The sequence below is a fragment of the Micromys minutus genome (assembly GCF_963924665.1).
Source record: "Micromys minutus genome assembly, chromosome: X".
In the NCBI taxonomy this organism is placed as follows: Eukaryota; Metazoa; Chordata; class Mammalia; order Rodentia; family Muridae; genus Micromys; species Micromys minutus.
This window is the reverse complement of record NC_137970.1, coordinates 40,294,966-40,314,376: the sequence shown is the minus strand read 5'-3', so window position 1 is coordinate 40,314,376 and position 19,411 is coordinate 40,294,966. Positions and strand designations below refer to the sequence as shown.

The following is a 19,411-nucleotide window of genomic DNA, read 5'->3' as shown; positions in this document are numbered from 1 at the left end:
CAATCCCATCACCCTCCTCCCCCTCCCATTGCCTCCATGAAGGTGCTCCCTCTCCCAACCACCCTCTCCCACCTCAGCACCTTGGCCTTCCCTACACTGGGAAGATAAGCCTTTGCTGGACCAAAGGCCTCTCCTCCCATTGATGTCAGAAAATGCATCTGCTGCATATGTACATCTGGCCATGGGTCTCTCCGTGCGAAGCTGTTGGTTGATGTTTTAGTCCCTGGGAGCTGTGGTGGGTTTGGTTAGTTGATCATTTTGTTCTTCCCACGAGGTTGCAGACCCTTTCAGCTCCTTCAGTCCTTTCTCTAGCTCCTTCATCAGGGTCCTCATGTTCAGTCTGACAGCTGCAAGCATCCTCCTCTGTATCAGTATGGCTCTGGAAAAGCCCATGAGGAGGCATGTATATCAGGTTCTTGCAAGTAAACACTACTTGGCATCAGATAGTACTTGGGTTTATTGGGCACATATGGGAAGTATCCCCATGTGAGGCAGTCTTTGGATGATCTTTTCTCCAATCCCTGTTCCTCTATTTGTCCCTTTATTTCCTCCCACGAGCGTTTTGTTCTTTCTTTTAAGAAAGACTAAGGCATCCACTTTCTGGCCTTCCTTCTCTTTGAGGTTCCTAAGTTCTACAGATGGTTTCTTGGGTATTCCGAGCTTTTTGGGCTAGTATCCACTTATAAGTGAGTACATACCATGTATGTTCTTTTGTGATTGAGTTACTTAACCTAGGATGATAGCTTCAAGTTCCATCCATTTGCCTAGGAATGTCATAAACTCACTGTTTTTGATACCTGAGTAGTACTCCATTATGTATATGTACCACAATTTCTGTATCCATTCCTCTGTTGAAGGACATCTGGGTTCTTTCCAGCTTCTGGCTATTATAAATAAGGCTGCTATGAACATGGTGAAGCATGTGTCCTTGTTAGATGTTGGAGCTTCTTTTGGGTATATGCCTAAGAGTTGTATAGCTGGGTCCTCAGGTTGTACTATGCCCAATTTTCTGAGGAACCGCCAAACTGATTTCCAGAGTTCTTGTATCAGCTTACAACCCCACCAACAATGGAGGAGTGTTCCTCTTTCTTCACATCCTCGCCAGCATCTGCTGTCATCTGAATTTTTGATCTTAGCCATTCTGACTGGTGCGAGGTAAAAATCTCAGGGTTGTTGTGATTTGCATTTCCCTGATGACTAGGGATGTTGAGCATTTCTTTAGGTGCTTCTCAGCCATTCAGTATTCCTCAGTTGAGAATTCTTTGTTTACCTCTGTACCCCATTTTTTAATAGGATTATTTAATTATCTAGATTCTAACTTCCTGGGTTCTTTGTATATATTGGATACTAGCCCTCTATCAGATGTAGGACTGGTAAAGATCTTTTCCCAATCTGTTGGTTGCCATTTTGTCCTTTGACAGTGTCCTGGCAAGTATTTCTTGAATACTTGATGTGTTAAGATTTTGTCCTATTATTCAAAAAAAATGGAAATATCTTAGGAATTGCCATCTTTTTCCTTCCTGGAAAGTTTGAAGTTTGAACTGTACTCTCTTGTACAGAGCACTGGCTTTTTGTACTCTTACTGGCCTTGCAAAGCTCTTTAGTTTTCGCTAGAGGTGATTTGTTCTGTGCAAAGGGCAAGCGGGCGTGTGTTTATTCATCAAGCACATAAGTATTCAAAGTGCTAATGTCAGTTTTTGATATTACTTAACAAAGTTCTATTTGATGTTTTAGCCACATATTATTTGCACTGTCTAGTTATTAATCAATTTAGTAGTTTCAAGGCCAATATATACGCATTGTCTTTAGAACCAAGAAAGAACTTCCCATAGTTATTATGTATTTCCTGAAGTCAAAAGATCTAGTCCTAGCATTTATTTTGATAGAATTATAAATAATATTAGTGTCTATTTGTTAATTTTAAAAAATATATTTATTTTTAAGATAAAATCTTGGCTCTAGATGTTCTTGAACATTGTAAGCATCCAAAATTAACTTCAATATTGAATTCATCCTGCCTCAGCTTCCCAAAGTTGTTCATATTTTTATTTTATTTTTGATTAGTTTATATTACAGTATACATATATGTCAGCTTTATACAGACATGTTTATAATGTACTTTGGGCATGGTTCTCATAGACTCCTACCCCCGAAATGTGAGTGAATCCATTTTGTTCTCTTAAATAATTTTGTTTTTACTTTCTACAATCTACTTATTATATGGTTTTATATGTATATGGATGTATACATGTATAATCTAAACTCTACAAATGAGTGAAGATAAGCAATAGTTATTTTTCTGCATGTGAACTAACTAGATGAATATAATTTATTGTTGTATCTATTTTTATATATACATTATGATTTCATTCTTTATACCTAGAAAAAGTTCCATTATGCATAGGTATAATGAATATTTTTTATGTTTCTCTCTAGATGGACACCTAGGCTGATTTGTAACTGTTATCATCAATAGTGCTACAGTGAGCATTCATGAGCCCATAGCTCTGTGATATTCTAACTTAGAGTCTTCCCAGTAAATACTGGAAAGTGATTTAAGATTTGATTTTGTACTGTTTCTTAATGGCCTTAAATTTTACACTAAATAATTTCACTTATAAGTTGAATAATAAATTTTAATTATATGTGCTTTCAAGTTCTCTTGAAGATAACTCTTGGAAATTCATAGCATGTTCATCTTTTTCCACTTAGGTTTTGAGAATCTGACAATATTTTAAATTTTCACAGGTAAAAAGTGAAGTGAATAAACTGTATAAACTGCTTGAAATAGACATTGATGGTGTTTTCAAGTCTCTGCTGCTGCTGAAGAAAAAGAAATATGCTGCTCTGGTTGTTGAACCGACATCCGATGGGAATTACATTACCAAGCAGGAGCTGAAAGGATTAGATATAGTTAGAAGAGACTGGTGTGATCTTGCCAAGGACACTGGAAAGTGAGTTTAGCTTTTATTTATTTATTTTTTGTTGTTCTTAAATTTTTTTGTTTAAAAAAATTCAAGTGCGGGGTTAGAGAGATAGCACAGCAGTTAAGAGCAGTTACTGCTCTTCCAGAAGAACAGGAATCCCTACCATCCACATGGTAGCTCAGAACTGTCTGTAATTCCAAGATCTGACACCCTCATCCAGGCATGCAGGCAAAATACCAGTGGACATAAATAAAAATAAATAATTTTTAAAAAATCTTAAGTGCTATGGAAAATGCCTAGAGTTTGCCAAGCATAAGGCTACAACTTTCTTCTTTGTTGTTATTGTTATTATTGCAAATTACAAATAAAATTTTACAGTAAGATCAAAAGTTAGCTAAAGCTAAATTTGCACAGTAAGAAACACTAGCTATAAGATAACATCTCATGGTGAGAATAACTCTTTAAACTTGGGACCTTACAGAGTAGATTTTTCTTGATAATTGTTTTTTTTTTAATTCCTCTTTTCGAAAGTGATTTTTATGATTTCCCTGTTATGTGGTTTGAAATGTGCTATTAAAAGTGGGCCATGTAGTGAGATTTTATTCCTCTATATCATTTGTATAGAAATGATTCTTACTAATCTCAGATTAATTCGAGAGCAAGTTCTAAAATACTGTGTGTGCTTCTGAAGTAATACATGACCCATTAGCCTTACAACCTAAAGATTATGAGAAAAAAAATCTGTACTCACATTAATGTATGAAATACCTGTCTGAAAAATTAATGTTTAGATATGTTATATCTTTCACATATTTCTATTTTGTGATTTAGATCAGTTCTGAAAGTAGAAGTTTCCCTTGATGGCTAAATTTAAAAGTTTAATTTTTTGATAAATGTCAGCATTGTAAACTTACTTTCCAATCTTCTTTCTGCTACCAAGTTGACACATTGAATGAGTGTTGCTTCCTCAAAACTCCTCTTGATTAGGCAAAGGTGCTCATTGGAGTATAGGCCATGGTTCATGTCTTAGAAAATGTGCTTTGGAATGCTTCATTGTTCCCAAATATACTCAAAGACAAGACTACTTTGTATACTCTGTCAGTTAGTATTCTCCTCAGCTTTGTGTTTTCTAAGAAAAGATGCATAATAATAGAAGTAAATTTGTCTGAGGAGTCTTTTTCTGATAAAGTATAAAACAACTGTCAAACTCTTGATCTGCGTTTTCTCAGAAATCGATAAAATGTTGGCTACTTTATTCTTCAGGCTTTGTAGAATAATATAAAATTTTTAGGGATAGCCTAAAAGTTAAAACGTTGAACATATTTTAATGATGCTGAAAAAAGAAGAGTTTGGTATTTTGGAATTATTACTCCCTTTTAGTGTATTTTATGTATATGAATGTTTTGCCAGATGTATGTCTATGCACTGTGCTAATGCCTGGTGCCCATCGATGTCAGAAGAGGGCATTGGATCTCCAGAGACTAGACTTGTGAGCTGCCATATGGGTGCTGAGAATTTAACCTAGATTCTCTGGAAGAACAAGTACTCTTAACCTTTGAGGCAATTTTCTAGCCTCTTAGATTTTTAAAATTTATTTATGAAGCTTTATGTTTCTTCTTACTTAGTAAAATATCCATCTTAGATGGAGATTCTATCTTGATACCAGAGATTCTATCTTGTTGCTTTATCAATAACATAAAATTTATCTTAAAATATTAACTTATGGTTAGAATATAATTGCTTCTGTATTTTATAATTATAAAATCTGATGGCAAACATTTTTTCTATTGTATATAAATGCATTAGCTGCTACATAAATGAGTAGTCTGTGTCAAAGGGCAGACCTGGAATTCATAGGTTAGTAAAGTTTTAGAAGAGTTAATATTTAAAAACAAAGCAGTGGGGACTGGGGAGATTAGTGCTTAAGAACACTCGTTGCTCTTGTAGAAGAGCTGCTTTTGATTTCCAATACCAATCTTCCTCAACTCTAGTTTCAGGGAACCCTCTTCTGTCCTCTGCTGATACCAGACACAGATATGGATGTGCAGACATACACATAGGCAATAAAGTAAAATGCAAATTACCTTTTAGACACTAACCCTCATATTAGCTCTTAGCAATAAGTTCTTGTCCACATGCCAATCTAGCAACATGATGTCTGTCTTTGTTAATGACATGCGATATGAAAAATCATATTTTTTCTTTATACAGCTTTGTCATTGGCCAGATTCTTTCTGATCAAAGCCGGGACACCATTGTGGAAAACATTCAGAAGAGGTTAATAGAAATTGGAGAAAATGTGTTAAATGGCAGTGTCCCAGTGAGCCAGTTTGAAATTAACAAGGTAAATGTAGCATTTATTGCTGAGCCCAGCTGCTCTCATGTGTTTTTCTCCTCCTTCAGATATTTGAGGAACCACCTCATCCTTGCAATTTAAATAAATTCTAGCTGGTGGTGAAAGCTGCTTAACAACTGCCTCACAGATTGAGCATTATTAGCATAGCTCTTTCAGCCACAGGTACTGCCATGGCCGCCACAGACAGCCTGTTTTCCCTTTTACTTCCAGATAGCATTTGGAGTGAGTTAGCCTGTCTCATGGCCTAGAGAATGCTTTTCACGGTCCTTTTTTCATAGTCCTCTAAAATAATAATTGTTTGATGCATAGATGTGTTCATTCATATTCATTCTTATAGTTTTATTCATTCTCCCTCTCCCTCCACCCATCCCCTTTTCACCTTTTCCCCGTTTCTTTTTCCTTGTCTTTCTCCTGCTTCTGACCCAAATGTGTATGATACTTCACAGATGGTGATACCTTGAATATCTGTAGTCAAAAGGCTTTTGGGTACAGATTCAGTCAGAATTAAGATAGTAGTGGTAACCACTCTATATCTAAAGCACTTGTACATCTTTAAATAATATCACATTGTGGGTATGGATTTCTTTTCCTACATATATATATATTATCTGAAAAATCATATATGCAAGTTTCTAGGTTTGATTCTTAGCACCCATAAACAAAGTTAATCATGTTTGATTTTTCTTCATTAAATTTTACTTTAAATAACTTCATGAACATCTTCATTCACTTGTTATTTTGCATTCAGATGAATTATTTTTACATGAAACAAAAAAAGAACATTTGTATCAAAAAACAAAACTACCTATCTGAATGGATCTAGGAAAATTGTTTTGTGAAAAGGTGATATCACTTAACAATAACGAAATATGCAGGCTGTTTGCATCATAGTTCCTTTATCATGCTGATGATTTTTTAAAAATAAAAGATTACCACCATAGTAGATATGAAAATTTCACAGTCAGTTTGTCTTTACTTGAATTTTGGTGATTAGAAGAACATATCCCATCCACAGGCAACAGCTTTTAGGACAGCCCCTGCTCCAGTTTTTGAGGTCCCACATGAAGACCAAGCTGCACATCTGCTACATATGTGCAGGGAGGCCTAGGTCCAGCCCATGTATGTTCTTTGGTTGGTGATTCAGACTATGAGCACCCCAAAGGTCCAAGTGAATTGGTTTTGATGTTTTTACTGTGGAATTTCTATCTTCTTAGGGGCCCACAGTCCTTCCCATTCTTCCATATGAGTCCCCAACTTCTTTTATGGGTTTCAGTATCTTCTGCTTGTACAAGTGCTATGTCAGCTATATCTTCTTAGCTCCTCTTGTCTTTTGAGACAGATTTGTCTTTCACTGACTTAGAACTTACTGAATGGGTTGCTGGCTGGCTTGCCTGTAAGTTCTAGAGGTTGCAGGGAGCTGCCTGCCTCTGACTTTCTGGGGTTAGGATGGCAACTGATCTGGCTACTTTGTTTGTTTTTCTTATCACAGATTAACCAATTTAATGACAAAACTGTCTTTCCAGTCCTTTCAAAATTTTCTAAATAAGAGGGTTTTTTGGATATAGTAGTAATGCCCGCTCTTGGGAGGCAAAGGGTTTTTTAAGGCCCACCTTTATTGTATTTGAGGCCAGCTAAGGCCACATAGTATGACAGTGTTTTTTTGGTTTTTGTTTGTTTGGTTTGGTTTTTAAACTTTTTATAGTGTTGTTGCAAGTATAGTAAATTCTGATGAATTATATCATGGTTAGAAGTCTATTTTACTTTATAGTAAGCTAATCATATGTCAAAGATGAATTGCCTTTCTGTTAATCTTTAACATTTTTCTCAATACTTATATCATTTAAAATTTGGGAAATTGAAATTTTGCATTTTACTGCTTTCAAAGGAGAACTGAATAGAAAAGGTCTGGCTCTTATTAGAAAAGTATGATGGTTTTTGTTTGTTTGGTTGCTTGTTTTTATTATCTTTGTAGATAATGTTGGTAGAGCTTGAAAATGGCAAGTTAGAGATTAGGGTGGAGGACTACAAAAAGTGGTGAGACTTTTATGGAGATTATAGACCTTGTTAAAAAAGTTAAAAAAAATGTGATTTTCTTTTCTGTACTATTGTAATCTTAATATTTGTAAGATAACACAACATACTTTGAATCTTGTTTGTTAGTAGTCATGGATACCTTGAATTTATACTACTTGAGTGCATTTAAAATACTTTAAAATTGCATGCCTGTGTGCTTGGAGCTGAGGGTGGGGCACAGGATTGTGCATATGTACGTGTGTGAGTGTGGGGGTTCAGATGCCATGGCATGCAGGGCAAGGCCAGAAGACAACTTGAAGGAGTTAGAGCTCTCCATCCAACCAACTAGAGGTCAAACTGACATCACCCATTAGCTATCTCTCTAGTGTTTCAGTAAATATTAAAAAGACGGGTACCAGTTTTAGCTCAGCACCTCTCCACACTGTCCCCTGCTCCTCTCTGACATGGGCAGTCTTTTCTATGCTATTTCTGACACCTGTGGGCCATACAGAATTAACATTAATTCATCTCAGAGGCGGCCTCTTCACTCTGGTATCTGTCTTCCATCAGAGTGCCAGCCCCAAACTCTACCACACTCCAACTAGCCTGGCAAATTCTAAAAACTCCAGAAACTTGTAATCTAACAATGGCTTTATCTCAGATTTTCTTAATGAATTTACACTCCACAAAATGTCCACACTATAAACTCAGAGCCAATGATAAGATATAATTTGCCCACCTAGACAAGGCAAATCATCCTGTACAAATTCATTTCTTATAAAATATTCTTAACAACCTGTAGCTATGAAGAGGATCATCCTCTTCTTCCTCCATCTTGCCTCCTTCTCTGGCTTCTCCTCTCTTCCTCTTTCTAAAACTTTTTTTTCTGCTTAACCTTCCTTCTTGTACAACTACAGGCCTTGTGCCTGCCCTCTTTTAATTTCAACAACACTTTGGTTCATCCCGTGTGTGTGTGTGTGTGTGTGTGTGTGTGTGTGTGTGTGTGTGTGTGATTTTATGAAGGTTTCTAAATGTAGCTTGTAAAATCTTTGAATACTCTCAGTTTTATATTTATAACTGCTGTTCCACAATGTACAGAATTTAATATTGTATGCAAGAATAGCCATTTGTTGAAGGTAATAGTTTTCTTAAATAAAGCTGTATTTAAAAGATATCCATGCAGTATTGCCCATCGAACTCATAGTCTAAGTTTAAGAAATTGAGATATGACTCAGACCACCTGCCACCAGGAACAGCAGTGAGCCAGTGGTGATCCAGCAGTGATCCAGGGAAACAAGACTGAAAACAAGATAGCAAGAGGAAAGGGAAAGAACATACCCCAGGGAAACCAACAACTGGGTAACACCAGTACCCAGCTCTCCCATCACAGCAAACAGCGGAATGCCAAACACATGAGAAAAAGAAGACGCAGACCTAAAATCATACCTCAAGACGATGATAGACATTCTTAAACAAGAACGGGAGAAAAAGCATAAAGAATTAGAAGCTTTTAAAGAGGAAACAAGAAAAACACTCAAAGAACTCAAAGAACTAGAGGAAAACAGAACCAAAGAGATGAAAGAATGGAAGAAGGAATTTAAAACGGAAATGGACACAATAAATAAAACACTAAAAGAGATAACCCTAGAGGTAGAGCACCTAAAAAAGAAATCAGGAGTCACAGATGCAACATTTCCAATAGACTACAAGAGATGGAAGAGAGAATCTTGGGGGACGAAGACAACATTGAAAACATAGACAAAACAGTCAGAGAAGATGCAAAAACCAAAAAGCTCCTAACCCAAAATGTCCAGGAGATCCAGGAAACAATGAGAAGACCAAACCTAAGGATAATAGGAATAGAAGAGGGTGAAGAATATCAACTAAGAGGCACAGTAAATATCTTCAACAAAATCATAGAAGAAAACTTCCCTACCCTTAAGAATGAGATGACCATGAGCATAAAACAAGCCTACTGAACTCCAAATAGATTGGACCAGAAAAGAAATACCTCCCGACACATAATAGTCAAAACACCAAGTGTCCAAAGCAAAGAAAGAATACTAAAAGCAGTAAGGGAAAAGGGCCATGTAACTTATAAAGGGAGAACAATAAGAATCACACCCGATTTCTCAACAGAGACTATGAAAGCTAGAAGAGCCTGGACAGACATCATGCAGACCCTAAGAGAGCACAGGTGCCAGCCAAAGCTGCTATACCCAGCAAAACTATCAATCACCATAGATGGAGAGACTAAGATATTCCAAGACAAAACTAAATTTACACAATATCTGACAACAAACCCACCACTACAACGAATTATAGGTGGAAAAACCGATTAAAATGAGGGGAACTACATCCTAATAAAAACAAGAAAACTCCTAAGCAAAAAAACCAAAAGAAGAAAGACATACAGGCACAGTTCAACTTCTAAAAATAAAAATAGCAGGAAAGAGCAACCACTATTCCTTGATATCAGTTAACATAAATAGACTCAATTCCCCAATAAAAAGACATGGTCTATCAGACTGGATACATAGACAAAACCCAGCAATTTGTTGCATACGAGAAACTCATCTCAGAGACAAAGATAGACACTATCTCAGAGTAAAAGGGTGGGAAAAAACCTTCCAAGCAAATGGCCCCAAAAAGCAAGCTGGATTGGCTATTCTAATATCGAATAAAGTAGATTTTCAACCAAAGTTACCAAAAAAGATAAGCAAGGACACTTTTTACTCATTACAGAGAAAATTTGTCAGGAGGAACTCTCAATCCTTAACATATATGCTCCAAATACAAAAACACCGATATTCATAAAAGAAACCCTACTAAAGCTCAAGAAATACATTGTACCCCACACAATAATAGTGGAAGACCTCAATACCCCACTCACACCAATGGACAGATCAGGGAAACAAAAACTGAACAAGGATACTGTAAAACTAGCGGAGGTTATAAAGCAACTGGTATTAATAGATATCTACAGAACATATCATCCTAAAAAAAAAAAAAAGAATACACCTTCTTCTCAGCACTTCATGGCACCTTCTCAAACATTGACCACATAATTGGTCACAAAACAAGCCTCAATAGATATAAGAAGATTGAAATACTCTCATGCATCCTCTCAGATCACCATGTTCTAAGGCTGGTCTTTAATAACAACAAAGACAACCAAAAGCCCATATACACATGGAAACTAAACAATGCTTTATTAAACGATAGCATGGTCAAAGAAGAAATAAAGAAAGAAATTAAGGATTTTCTAGAATTTAATTAAAATGAAAACACAACATACCCAAACCTATGGGATGCAATGAAAGCAGTACTGAGAGGAAAACTCATAGCTCTTGAGTGCTTCCAAAAAGAAACTGGAGAGAGCACATATCAGCAACTTGACAGCACAGGTGAAACATCTAGAACAAAAGGAAGCAGATACACCCAAGAGGAGTAGACGGCTAGAAATAATCAAACTTAGGGCAGAAATCGACCAAATAGAAACAAAAAGAACCACTGAAAGAATCAAATAAACCAAGAGCTGGTTCTTTGAGAAAATTAACAAGATTGATAAATCCTTAGCCAGACTAACTAGAGGGCAAAGAGAGAGTATCCAAATTAACAAAATCAGAATGGAAAGTGGAGAAATAACAACTGAAACTGAGGAAATTCAAGAAATCATCAGATCCTACTACAAAAGCCTATACTCAACAAAGCTAGAAAATCTGGAGGAAGTGGATGAATTCCTAAACAGATACAAGGTACTAAAGTTAAATCAGGACTTAAACCATCGAAATAATCCCACAACACCCAAAGAAATAGAAGCAGTCATCAAAAGCCCCCCAATCAAAAAAAGCCCAGGTCCAGATGTGTTTAGTGCAGAGTTTTATCAGACATTTATTGACAATATATTACCAGTACTCTCCAAACTATTCCACAAAATAGAATCAGATGGAAAACTACCTAACTCATTTTTTGAGGCTACAATAACCCTCATTTCTAAACCACACAGAGACCCTACAAGGAAAGAGAACCTCAGACCAATCTCACTTATGAACGTTGATGCAAAAATACTCAACAAAATCCTTGCAAACCGAATCCAAGAACACATCAAAACGATCATTCGCCATGATCAAGTAGACTTCATCCCTGGCATGCAGGGATAGTTTAACACATGGAAATCCATCAATGTAATCCATCATATAAACAACCTCAAAAAAAAAAAAAAAAAAAAAAAACCACATGGTCATCTCACTAGATGCTGAGAAAGCATTTGACAAAATTCAACACCCCTTCATGTTAAAAGTCTTGGAAAGAACAGGAATCAAAGGCCCATACCTAAACATAATAACAGCAGTGTATAGCAAACCAACAGCCATCATCAATCTTAATGGTGGGAAACTTGAAGCAATCCCACTAAAATCAGGACTCGACAAGGCTGCCCACTCTTCCCCTACCTATTCAACATAGTACTGGAATTCCAGGCAGGAGCAATTAGAGAGCAAAAGGAAATCAAGGGGATACAAATTGGAAAGGAAGAAGGAAAAACATCACTATTTGCAGATGACATGTTAGTGTCCTTACGTGACCCCAAAAATTCCACCAGAGAACTCCTACAGCTGATAAATAAGTTCAGCAAAAGTGGACAGATGTAAAATTAACTCAAACAAATCAGTAGCCTTCCTATATTCAAAGGACAGACATGTGGAGAAAGAAATTAGGGAAAAGATACCCTTCACAATCGTCACAAAAACTATGAAATACCTTGGTGTGACTCTAAGTAAGTGAAGGACCTGTATGACAAGAACTTCAAACCTCTAAAGAAGGAAATCAAGGAAGATCTCAGAAAATGGAAAGATCTCCCATGCTCATGGAGTCGAAGGATCAACATTTTAAAAATGGCCATCTTACCAAAAGCAATCTACAGATTCAGTGCAATCCCCATCAAAATTCCAACCCAGTTCTTCACTGAGTTGGAAAGATCAATGCGCAATTTCATCTGGAATAACAAAAGACCAAGAATAGCGAAATCTATCCTCAACAACAAGAAAACATATCAGTTCTCAAATTCCTTGTTCTCAAAATTTTTCTACACTTACAATTAGTTTAATAATTTTAGAGCTTTTGTTCAGTTTGGATGTGTTGGTATATTTTTCCCTAAAACTAATAGATTTGTTGCTAAAATGTCTTTATTTGATCACATATATACTTTTATGTAAAAGTAACTAATTTTTTAAGAGGAAAGTTACCATTAGGTAATGGCACAGTTTCATAATTTAAAAAATATTTCATGAGTCGAGTGTTTGGCCTGCATATGTTTAAGTAAGTGCGTTACACGCTTGTCTGGTGTCCATATAGGCCAGAGGAGGCATCCAATTTCTTTGATCTAGAGTTACAGATGGTTTTAAGCCTCCATACATTACTGGGAAATAAACACAGGTGCTTAGAAAGAGCAGGAAGTGTTCTTAACCACTGAACAATTTCACTAGTTCCCCGCCCCGCCCCCCATTTCTCATTTTGCAAATCATTATTGCCCATCTTGGTAGACACTATGTGAACTTTCCTACCTACTTTCTAGATGTCTATTTTGCTGTGATGTATGGTCTTACTGCTATATAAAAATAAATTTCAGTTGATAATTAGAATAGTCAGATAATTAAAAAAGATTTTATCCCGATAGATTAAAGATTCTTCTTTGATCCTGCATAAGAAATCCAGAGGTTGTGTACTTTTAAATGCTATTTTGCTGTGATGTTCAAAACCATATCAGTAGACTGTTTAGTTTGGGTTTTTACTTATTTTTTTTAGTATATATTCATTGTATAAAATAATGTGTTATATCCATGTTTATCTATATTTTTATTTTATTTACTCCTGTGTTGAATTTTGAATAGTGGATATTTTATCCTTGTATGACATTGTGGAATGATTATTTATTGTTGGTTGATTTTCTGAATTATGCAGATATTAAAATGAGTGTATTTCAAATAACTATCTAGAATCATGTTAAAATATTCCTATATCATTAGGAATAGCCAGTATCAGGAAGTTGTTAAGTTTTCAGAAGTGGAAACATGTTTTCTAAATTTCAAATTGTGCTTGTAAGGTTGTATTTGATGATCCTTGTTGTCAGATTGATTTTTTTTTTTCTTGGAGTAGCAGATTTTATTTAGTGTAGGTTTTTTTCGTTTTTGAGAAAGTTCTGGTCCATATGTCAAAATGACTAGTTTCTTTACCATTCTTTCAAGCAAAAATTGCATTCTATTTAAATAGCATTTAGTTTATTCTATACCTCAAATTGTTGCCCAAACAATTTTTCTAGAGTAACCTTTATTCTTCAGATATTCTTTGCCTATTCATTGTGTTTAATTATACAAAATAGTAAACTTGTTGGAAAGGTTTAAAAGCTTTAGGAATTACTAACTTTGCTAGGTATGATGGGTCACTCTAATAATACCAGCGTTCAGTAAGTCGACACAGAATGATTGCCTCAGCTAGTCTGTGCTGCATAGAGAGTTCTCAAGTCAAATTGGGCTACAGAAGGAGACTGCCCCCTAAAACTTACTAGATTTTACTTCTTAGTCAAGAATGTTCTTAAGTGAAAGTACCTTGCTATGGTGGTAGAAAGAATACAGTGACTATTAGTGCAATTTGGTGCTTCTCTTGAGATTCACACTTTTACCACATCTACAGTTTTACCCGCTTTCCTTCTATATCATCAATACAAATACCAGTGTTAGAAAACAACTTTCTCCTGACTGGTAGCTGTTTTAGGCCTTGTGTGCACTTTCTGTTGCAACTCATTGCTTAAGTTGACATTCAGAGTAAAGTTGGTGTTGTTTGGTACACTAGAGGGGGGCTTATTTAGTCAAACCTTTGAGAAACAGATCATTAAGTGAAAGTAGCTGTTATTCTTCAATATAACTAATCAAACAAGAAAGCTACAAACATGAGAACTATAAGGCTATATAGAACACTGGAGCTAGAGTCTTGATTATTTTAAATATTCAAAAATGTTATGTGGCAAAAGTCACAAACATATTTATTTATTTGGCTTGTGTGAGGTTATGCCAATTACTAATTGATGGAGAAAGAAACCTTCAGGATGGACTGTTGCAAGATTCTGTGGCCATTTGTCTGCATACATTGTCACTGTTATGTTATACATAAATGATTCTGGCAAAATTGTTTGAAGCATATATGCATAGAAATTCTCATCCTAAATTTTGGAGGTGACTTTGTTCTCCTTTTTGTCTTTTAGGCATTGACAAAGGATCCTCAGGATTACCCTGATAAAAAAAGCCTACCTCATGTACATGTTGCACTGTGGATAAATTCTCAAGGAGGCAGGAAGGTGAAAGCTGGTGATACAGTTTCATACGTTATCTGTCAGGTAAAACTATTCTGTTGTAGAAGACTTGTGATTCTTACAAATCCTGGGCTGGGAAAGTGGTTCAGTGGGAAAAGTGCTTGCATATGTGAATACCTGAGTTCAGATCTCCAGTACTTCCAAAAAAGGACAGGTGGAGTAGCTTGTATTTTAACAGTAGTACTGGAGGGTGGGGGCATGCCAATACTCAGAACTTGATGGCATTCATTGAATGACCCTGTTTTAAAAATATGAAGAAGAGTGCTGGAAGAGAATAACATTTTCTGGCATCTGTGGGAGGAGAGGCCTTTGGTCCAGTGAAGGGGAACGCCAAGGAGCTAAGGTGGGAGAGGGTGGTTGGGATTGGGAGCACCTTCATGGAAGCAAGGAGAGGAGGAGGGGATTGGGGGGGGTATAACATTTGAAATGTAAATGCAAAGAATATCCAATCAAAAAGAAGAATGCTGGAAAAGTGGCTCAGCAGTCAAGAGCACTGGCTGGTGATCCAGAGGATCTGGATTCAATTCTAGTACCTATATGGTAGCTTACAACTGCTTGTAACTCTAATCTGACACTCTATTCAGACCTCTTCAGGTACCAGATACAAATGTATTGCACAGGCAGATATATAGATAAAACACATGTACACATAAAATATAAGGTAGAGTGATTGAACAAATCACCTGATACCTACTTGTTCTCTACACACATGTGCACACATGAATGCATATACACACTAAACCACTGGTCTACGTGTAGGAATATTGGATTAAATCTAGATTGCCACATTCATTACCTTACTTAGTAGTAGTCTTCTAAATAACTGCTCCCATCTAGAGATGGTTTACTTTAGCTAGCTTTCAAGTTTTAAAAAAAAAAAAAGAGTTCTGTAATATTTCATTACAAGTTTCACATAAATTCAAAGTAGCATTTGGAGGTCATTTGAAATTATTTATTTATTTGTTTGTTTGTTTTATATATGTGATTACACTGTCGCTGTCTTCAGATGGACCAGAAGAGGGCATCAGATTTCATTACAGATGGCTGTGAGCCACCATTTGGGTGCTGGGAATTGGACTCAGGACCTCTGGAAGAGCAGTCAGTGCTCTTAACCCCTGAGCCATCTCTCCAGCTTTGAAAAAAATTTGAAATTATTTTAATGAGACAGTTTTATAACAGTTACTACTGTTTCAGTGCTAAAATAATTTCTGTGAACATGTCATAGGCTGTGGTTGGAGCTTAGCGGTTGCTTGCTTACTTAGTATGTGTGATGACTTGCATTTGATTCCCAGCAATACAAAACCAGAAAAGTCTGTGTACTTACGGTGGTATGTCCAGCAACAATAGTAGGTTGTTGTTATTAATTTTACCTTTTGTGACAGTTTTCATTATGATTAGTCAGTGAAATAGAAAAATGGTTTGACTTGCTAGCTTATCAAACAAATTACTTGAGAAATTGTATAGCTACATGGAAGAATTTGGAAGGCCTGAAGATAAACTTTCTGGAAGAAAACTGAAATGATCCATCTAGTTCTTTTTCCTTTCTTCACTCTTCTCACTTCCCCTTCTTATTTTGTAAAACCCCCTCTAAGGAAACTATAATCTTTCTCAACATACTTTACAACTCAAAACTAGTTTTGTCTAAGAATGACATGTCACTAACAGGGTCCATAGGGAAGTAGGGCAGAGTTTTATTTTTCCTCTGAAAGCACTTGAATTGACTTCAGTTAGAAGAAAAGAACATCAATCTTTTCTTCCTGTATGCAAAAAGAAGTTAGTAATAAGCCTGTCTCAAGTTCTTTAAAATTACTGATCTTTGGTCTACTTCACCCCAAGACATAATTCATCTGAGTAAGATTTTTTTATGTTAATAAGAGTTATATTACATTATTGCAGTCAAATTTTTAGGTGAGCCTTAAAATTCATTTCTCTACATTGGCCTTTGCTAAAACAAAACCACTATGCTTTAAAAACATAAGGCTTCGTGGAAATGAAAAGCTTGTCTATTAATGTAATGTCTGCCACATACTGTAGATGATGTACATAACAATGATAAGTAAGTACATGGACAGGAATCTGCACTTGACTCTATCTCCCTCCTAGGGTTACTCTTGATTAAGAACTGTTAGAGAAAGCCAATTCCTGCAGGAAAATATTTCCATAAATGTCTGCCTTGCTCAGATCCTTAATGTGCTTTGCATATTGCTTCTGACAAGTCTCATCTCAAAAAAAAAAAAACAATTTTCAAATTATGCAAATAAAGATTTTGGTAAATAGGCTAGTTTTTTTCACGTATGTCTTCACATACATTGAAAAGCTCTTAGATTATTGACAAGAACAGATGGTAGCTTACAACTTTGAAAAATAATAGAGGTTCAGTAAAATAGCATCTAATGATGAAATCAAGACTGTTAAATATTTTGTTTAAAACTGGAATATATAGAATACTGTGATAGATGTATTTAAAAGTCAAACCTAATGTCAAAATATTTGCTCTCATTCTTGTTTTGATTAAAACACAAGTCTTTAAAATGCTGATGCTAATGCAGTACAATAAACCCTATTTGGTGTCACTTTAACATTTTCCCACCCACGTAATACTGGGTCTTCTTCTAAAAGTACAATTCATATTTGTTTTTATTAACTTTCCTTAGCACATTCTAAGAAAGGGCATAGGACTTTAATTTGCTATTGTTCTCTCCAGTGGGACAAGCTGCCTTTCATCATGTTTGCTAGCCAAAGCTTTCTGTCTCCTTTTCTTTTAAGTTTCGTAGCATAGTATTTAAAGAAAGAGTTCATGAAAATATATGGTAACAGATTTCTAAGGAGATTGTGTGTTACATTGAGGCAGAGCATCATCTTAAGAATAGCTTGTTTTTCAAATAGGTTCAGTTTTGTTTAATGTTTTACATATAGAACACTGTAGCCTACTTGATAACTTAAAGATTTATTTTTAAAATTGTGGTTAGCCTTTTGCCTGTGTGTGTGTGTGTGTGTGTGTTTGTGTGTGTTTGTGTGTTTGTGTGTGTTTGTGTTGTGAAATTTGCTGTGTTTGAGCTTAGATTTTAAAAATACAGTAGGAAATATGTTGAGCTCACTCTTAGCTATAAGCTATTTAGAGGTAGAATGCTTGAAGTCGAAAGAATGCTCAGAAATTTGCATCTGCTCTTTAAAAATGCAAACATTTCTTTATGAAATCTTCTAGTGATATATTTGAAAGAAACTTAAGCACTTGGTGGTGCTTGTTTTGCACTTCTTGGGGACCATGTGCATGCTAGGCAAGTATTTTACCTTCCCTCCAGCTCACCACTGCCTTACATTTTTTTTCACTTCTGCAAAATTGATTTGAATTCATCATTGAAAAGTAGTTGGATTTCCTCAGTGTGGTGGTGTAAACCCACCTCTTAGGATGTGAAGAAAGGAAGATCAGTAGTAGTAGTAGTAGTAGTAGTAGTAGTAGTAGTAGTAGTAGTAGTAGTAGTAGTAGTAGTAGTAGTAGTAGTAGTAGTAGTACAAAGTCATCCTTTGATACAGGGCTAAGCTAGAAATCATCCTAGGACAGTATAAGATCAGCCTCAACCACAACAAAACAATCATGAAAAAAAAGATTAAGCTCAGCAAAATCCCAATGTAAGAGGGTGAGCAGATTTACAGTACTAAAAGGCAGTCTGAGTATAGCACATATGAAGACATAACCTGATGGTTGTTTTCAGTCTCCCAGGTAGCACCTGTTAGCTTATTTTCACCTTACAATTCAGATTGCTTAAAGAACATGCTTAAGGCTCATTCATTCTTATTAATTTTTATTGAGTTGTGAAATATGGACAAACAAATTTTAACCCGAGGGTAGCTTTCTTTCTAGAAATTTCATTATACTTTAGACCAGGTAGCACCTAATTGAAAGACAGATAAATTCTGCTTCTGTCAGGAATATATCCTGAGAGAAGACCCTGTCTTGTGTCTGACAATGTGGAAGGTTGCCTATGTTTTGAGCTGAATGCTGAGCTGAGAAGAGACTGATTGTGGCAGGAGTGAAAGAATAGGATTCACATTATAATCAGTTCTGCAGAGCAGCTGAGCACTGTGAATAGTTATAATTTACTAGTCTGAATATTAAATTCTGTTGTTTCAGTCAAGAGGAAGAGTGAAGTGAATCATTAGATGTTGGTCCAGTAGAATGATGACTTTTTGATTCACAGATGACAACGACATCACTACAGAGCTGTATGTGAGCTAATTGCATAGAATCTCACAAGTTTAATTTTATAGTATAAAAGAAGTAGCTCCTGAAAAGAGTATCTCTCCCACCTTCATTTGCTTGAGGGAGGGACCATCTCTATAATACTCCTTCCACTGGTCAGGCATTTGACTTTTGAGTGCTGCTGCTTTATAGCTAGATTACTTTTGTTGTCACTGTGATAAAATACCCCAAAGAAACAAAGGACAACGGAAATATTTTGGCACACAGTTGGAAAGGATACATACTTCTATGGCTGGAATTATCGCTGGAAGTAATTGCATTAGCAGAATAAAAGGAGTGTTATTTATTTTATAGTCATGTCTTTAAAAAGCCTTTTTCAGTAAACTAATTGTCACTGGTCTTTCTTTTTTTTTTCTTTTATGATATGGCAGGTAGAGTTATAATCTAGCTGGTGTCATCTTACTGGTTTCATATCCTGACAGAAAGAAACATAATACACTGGATTTACATTCTCAAGAAATGGATAAGATTGAGACCAAAAAGTTCTT

The 19,411-nt window shown here is 35.8% G+C and overlaps 1 protein-coding gene across 3 annotated transcripts in view; it reads left to right on the top strand.

Moving 5' to 3' along the window:
• Nucleotides 1-19,411, top strand: part of POLA1 (DNA polymerase alpha 1, catalytic subunit) — a gene marked incomplete at its 5' end in the record, with an annotated part of 297,636 nt that overhangs the window by 118,718 nt on the left and 159,507 nt on the right. For all 3 annotated transcript variants that reach the window (XM_080911044.1, XM_080911046.1, XM_080911045.1), the window contains 3 exons: nucleotides 2,749-2,954; nucleotides 5,139-5,271; nucleotides 14,555-14,686. In XM_080911044.1, the coding sequence (XP_080767170.1) occupies nucleotides 2,749-2,954; nucleotides 5,139-5,271; nucleotides 14,555-14,686 (471 nt within the window). The remainder of the gene's footprint in view (nucleotides 1-2,748; nucleotides 2,955-5,138; nucleotides 5,272-14,554; nucleotides 14,687-19,411) is intronic.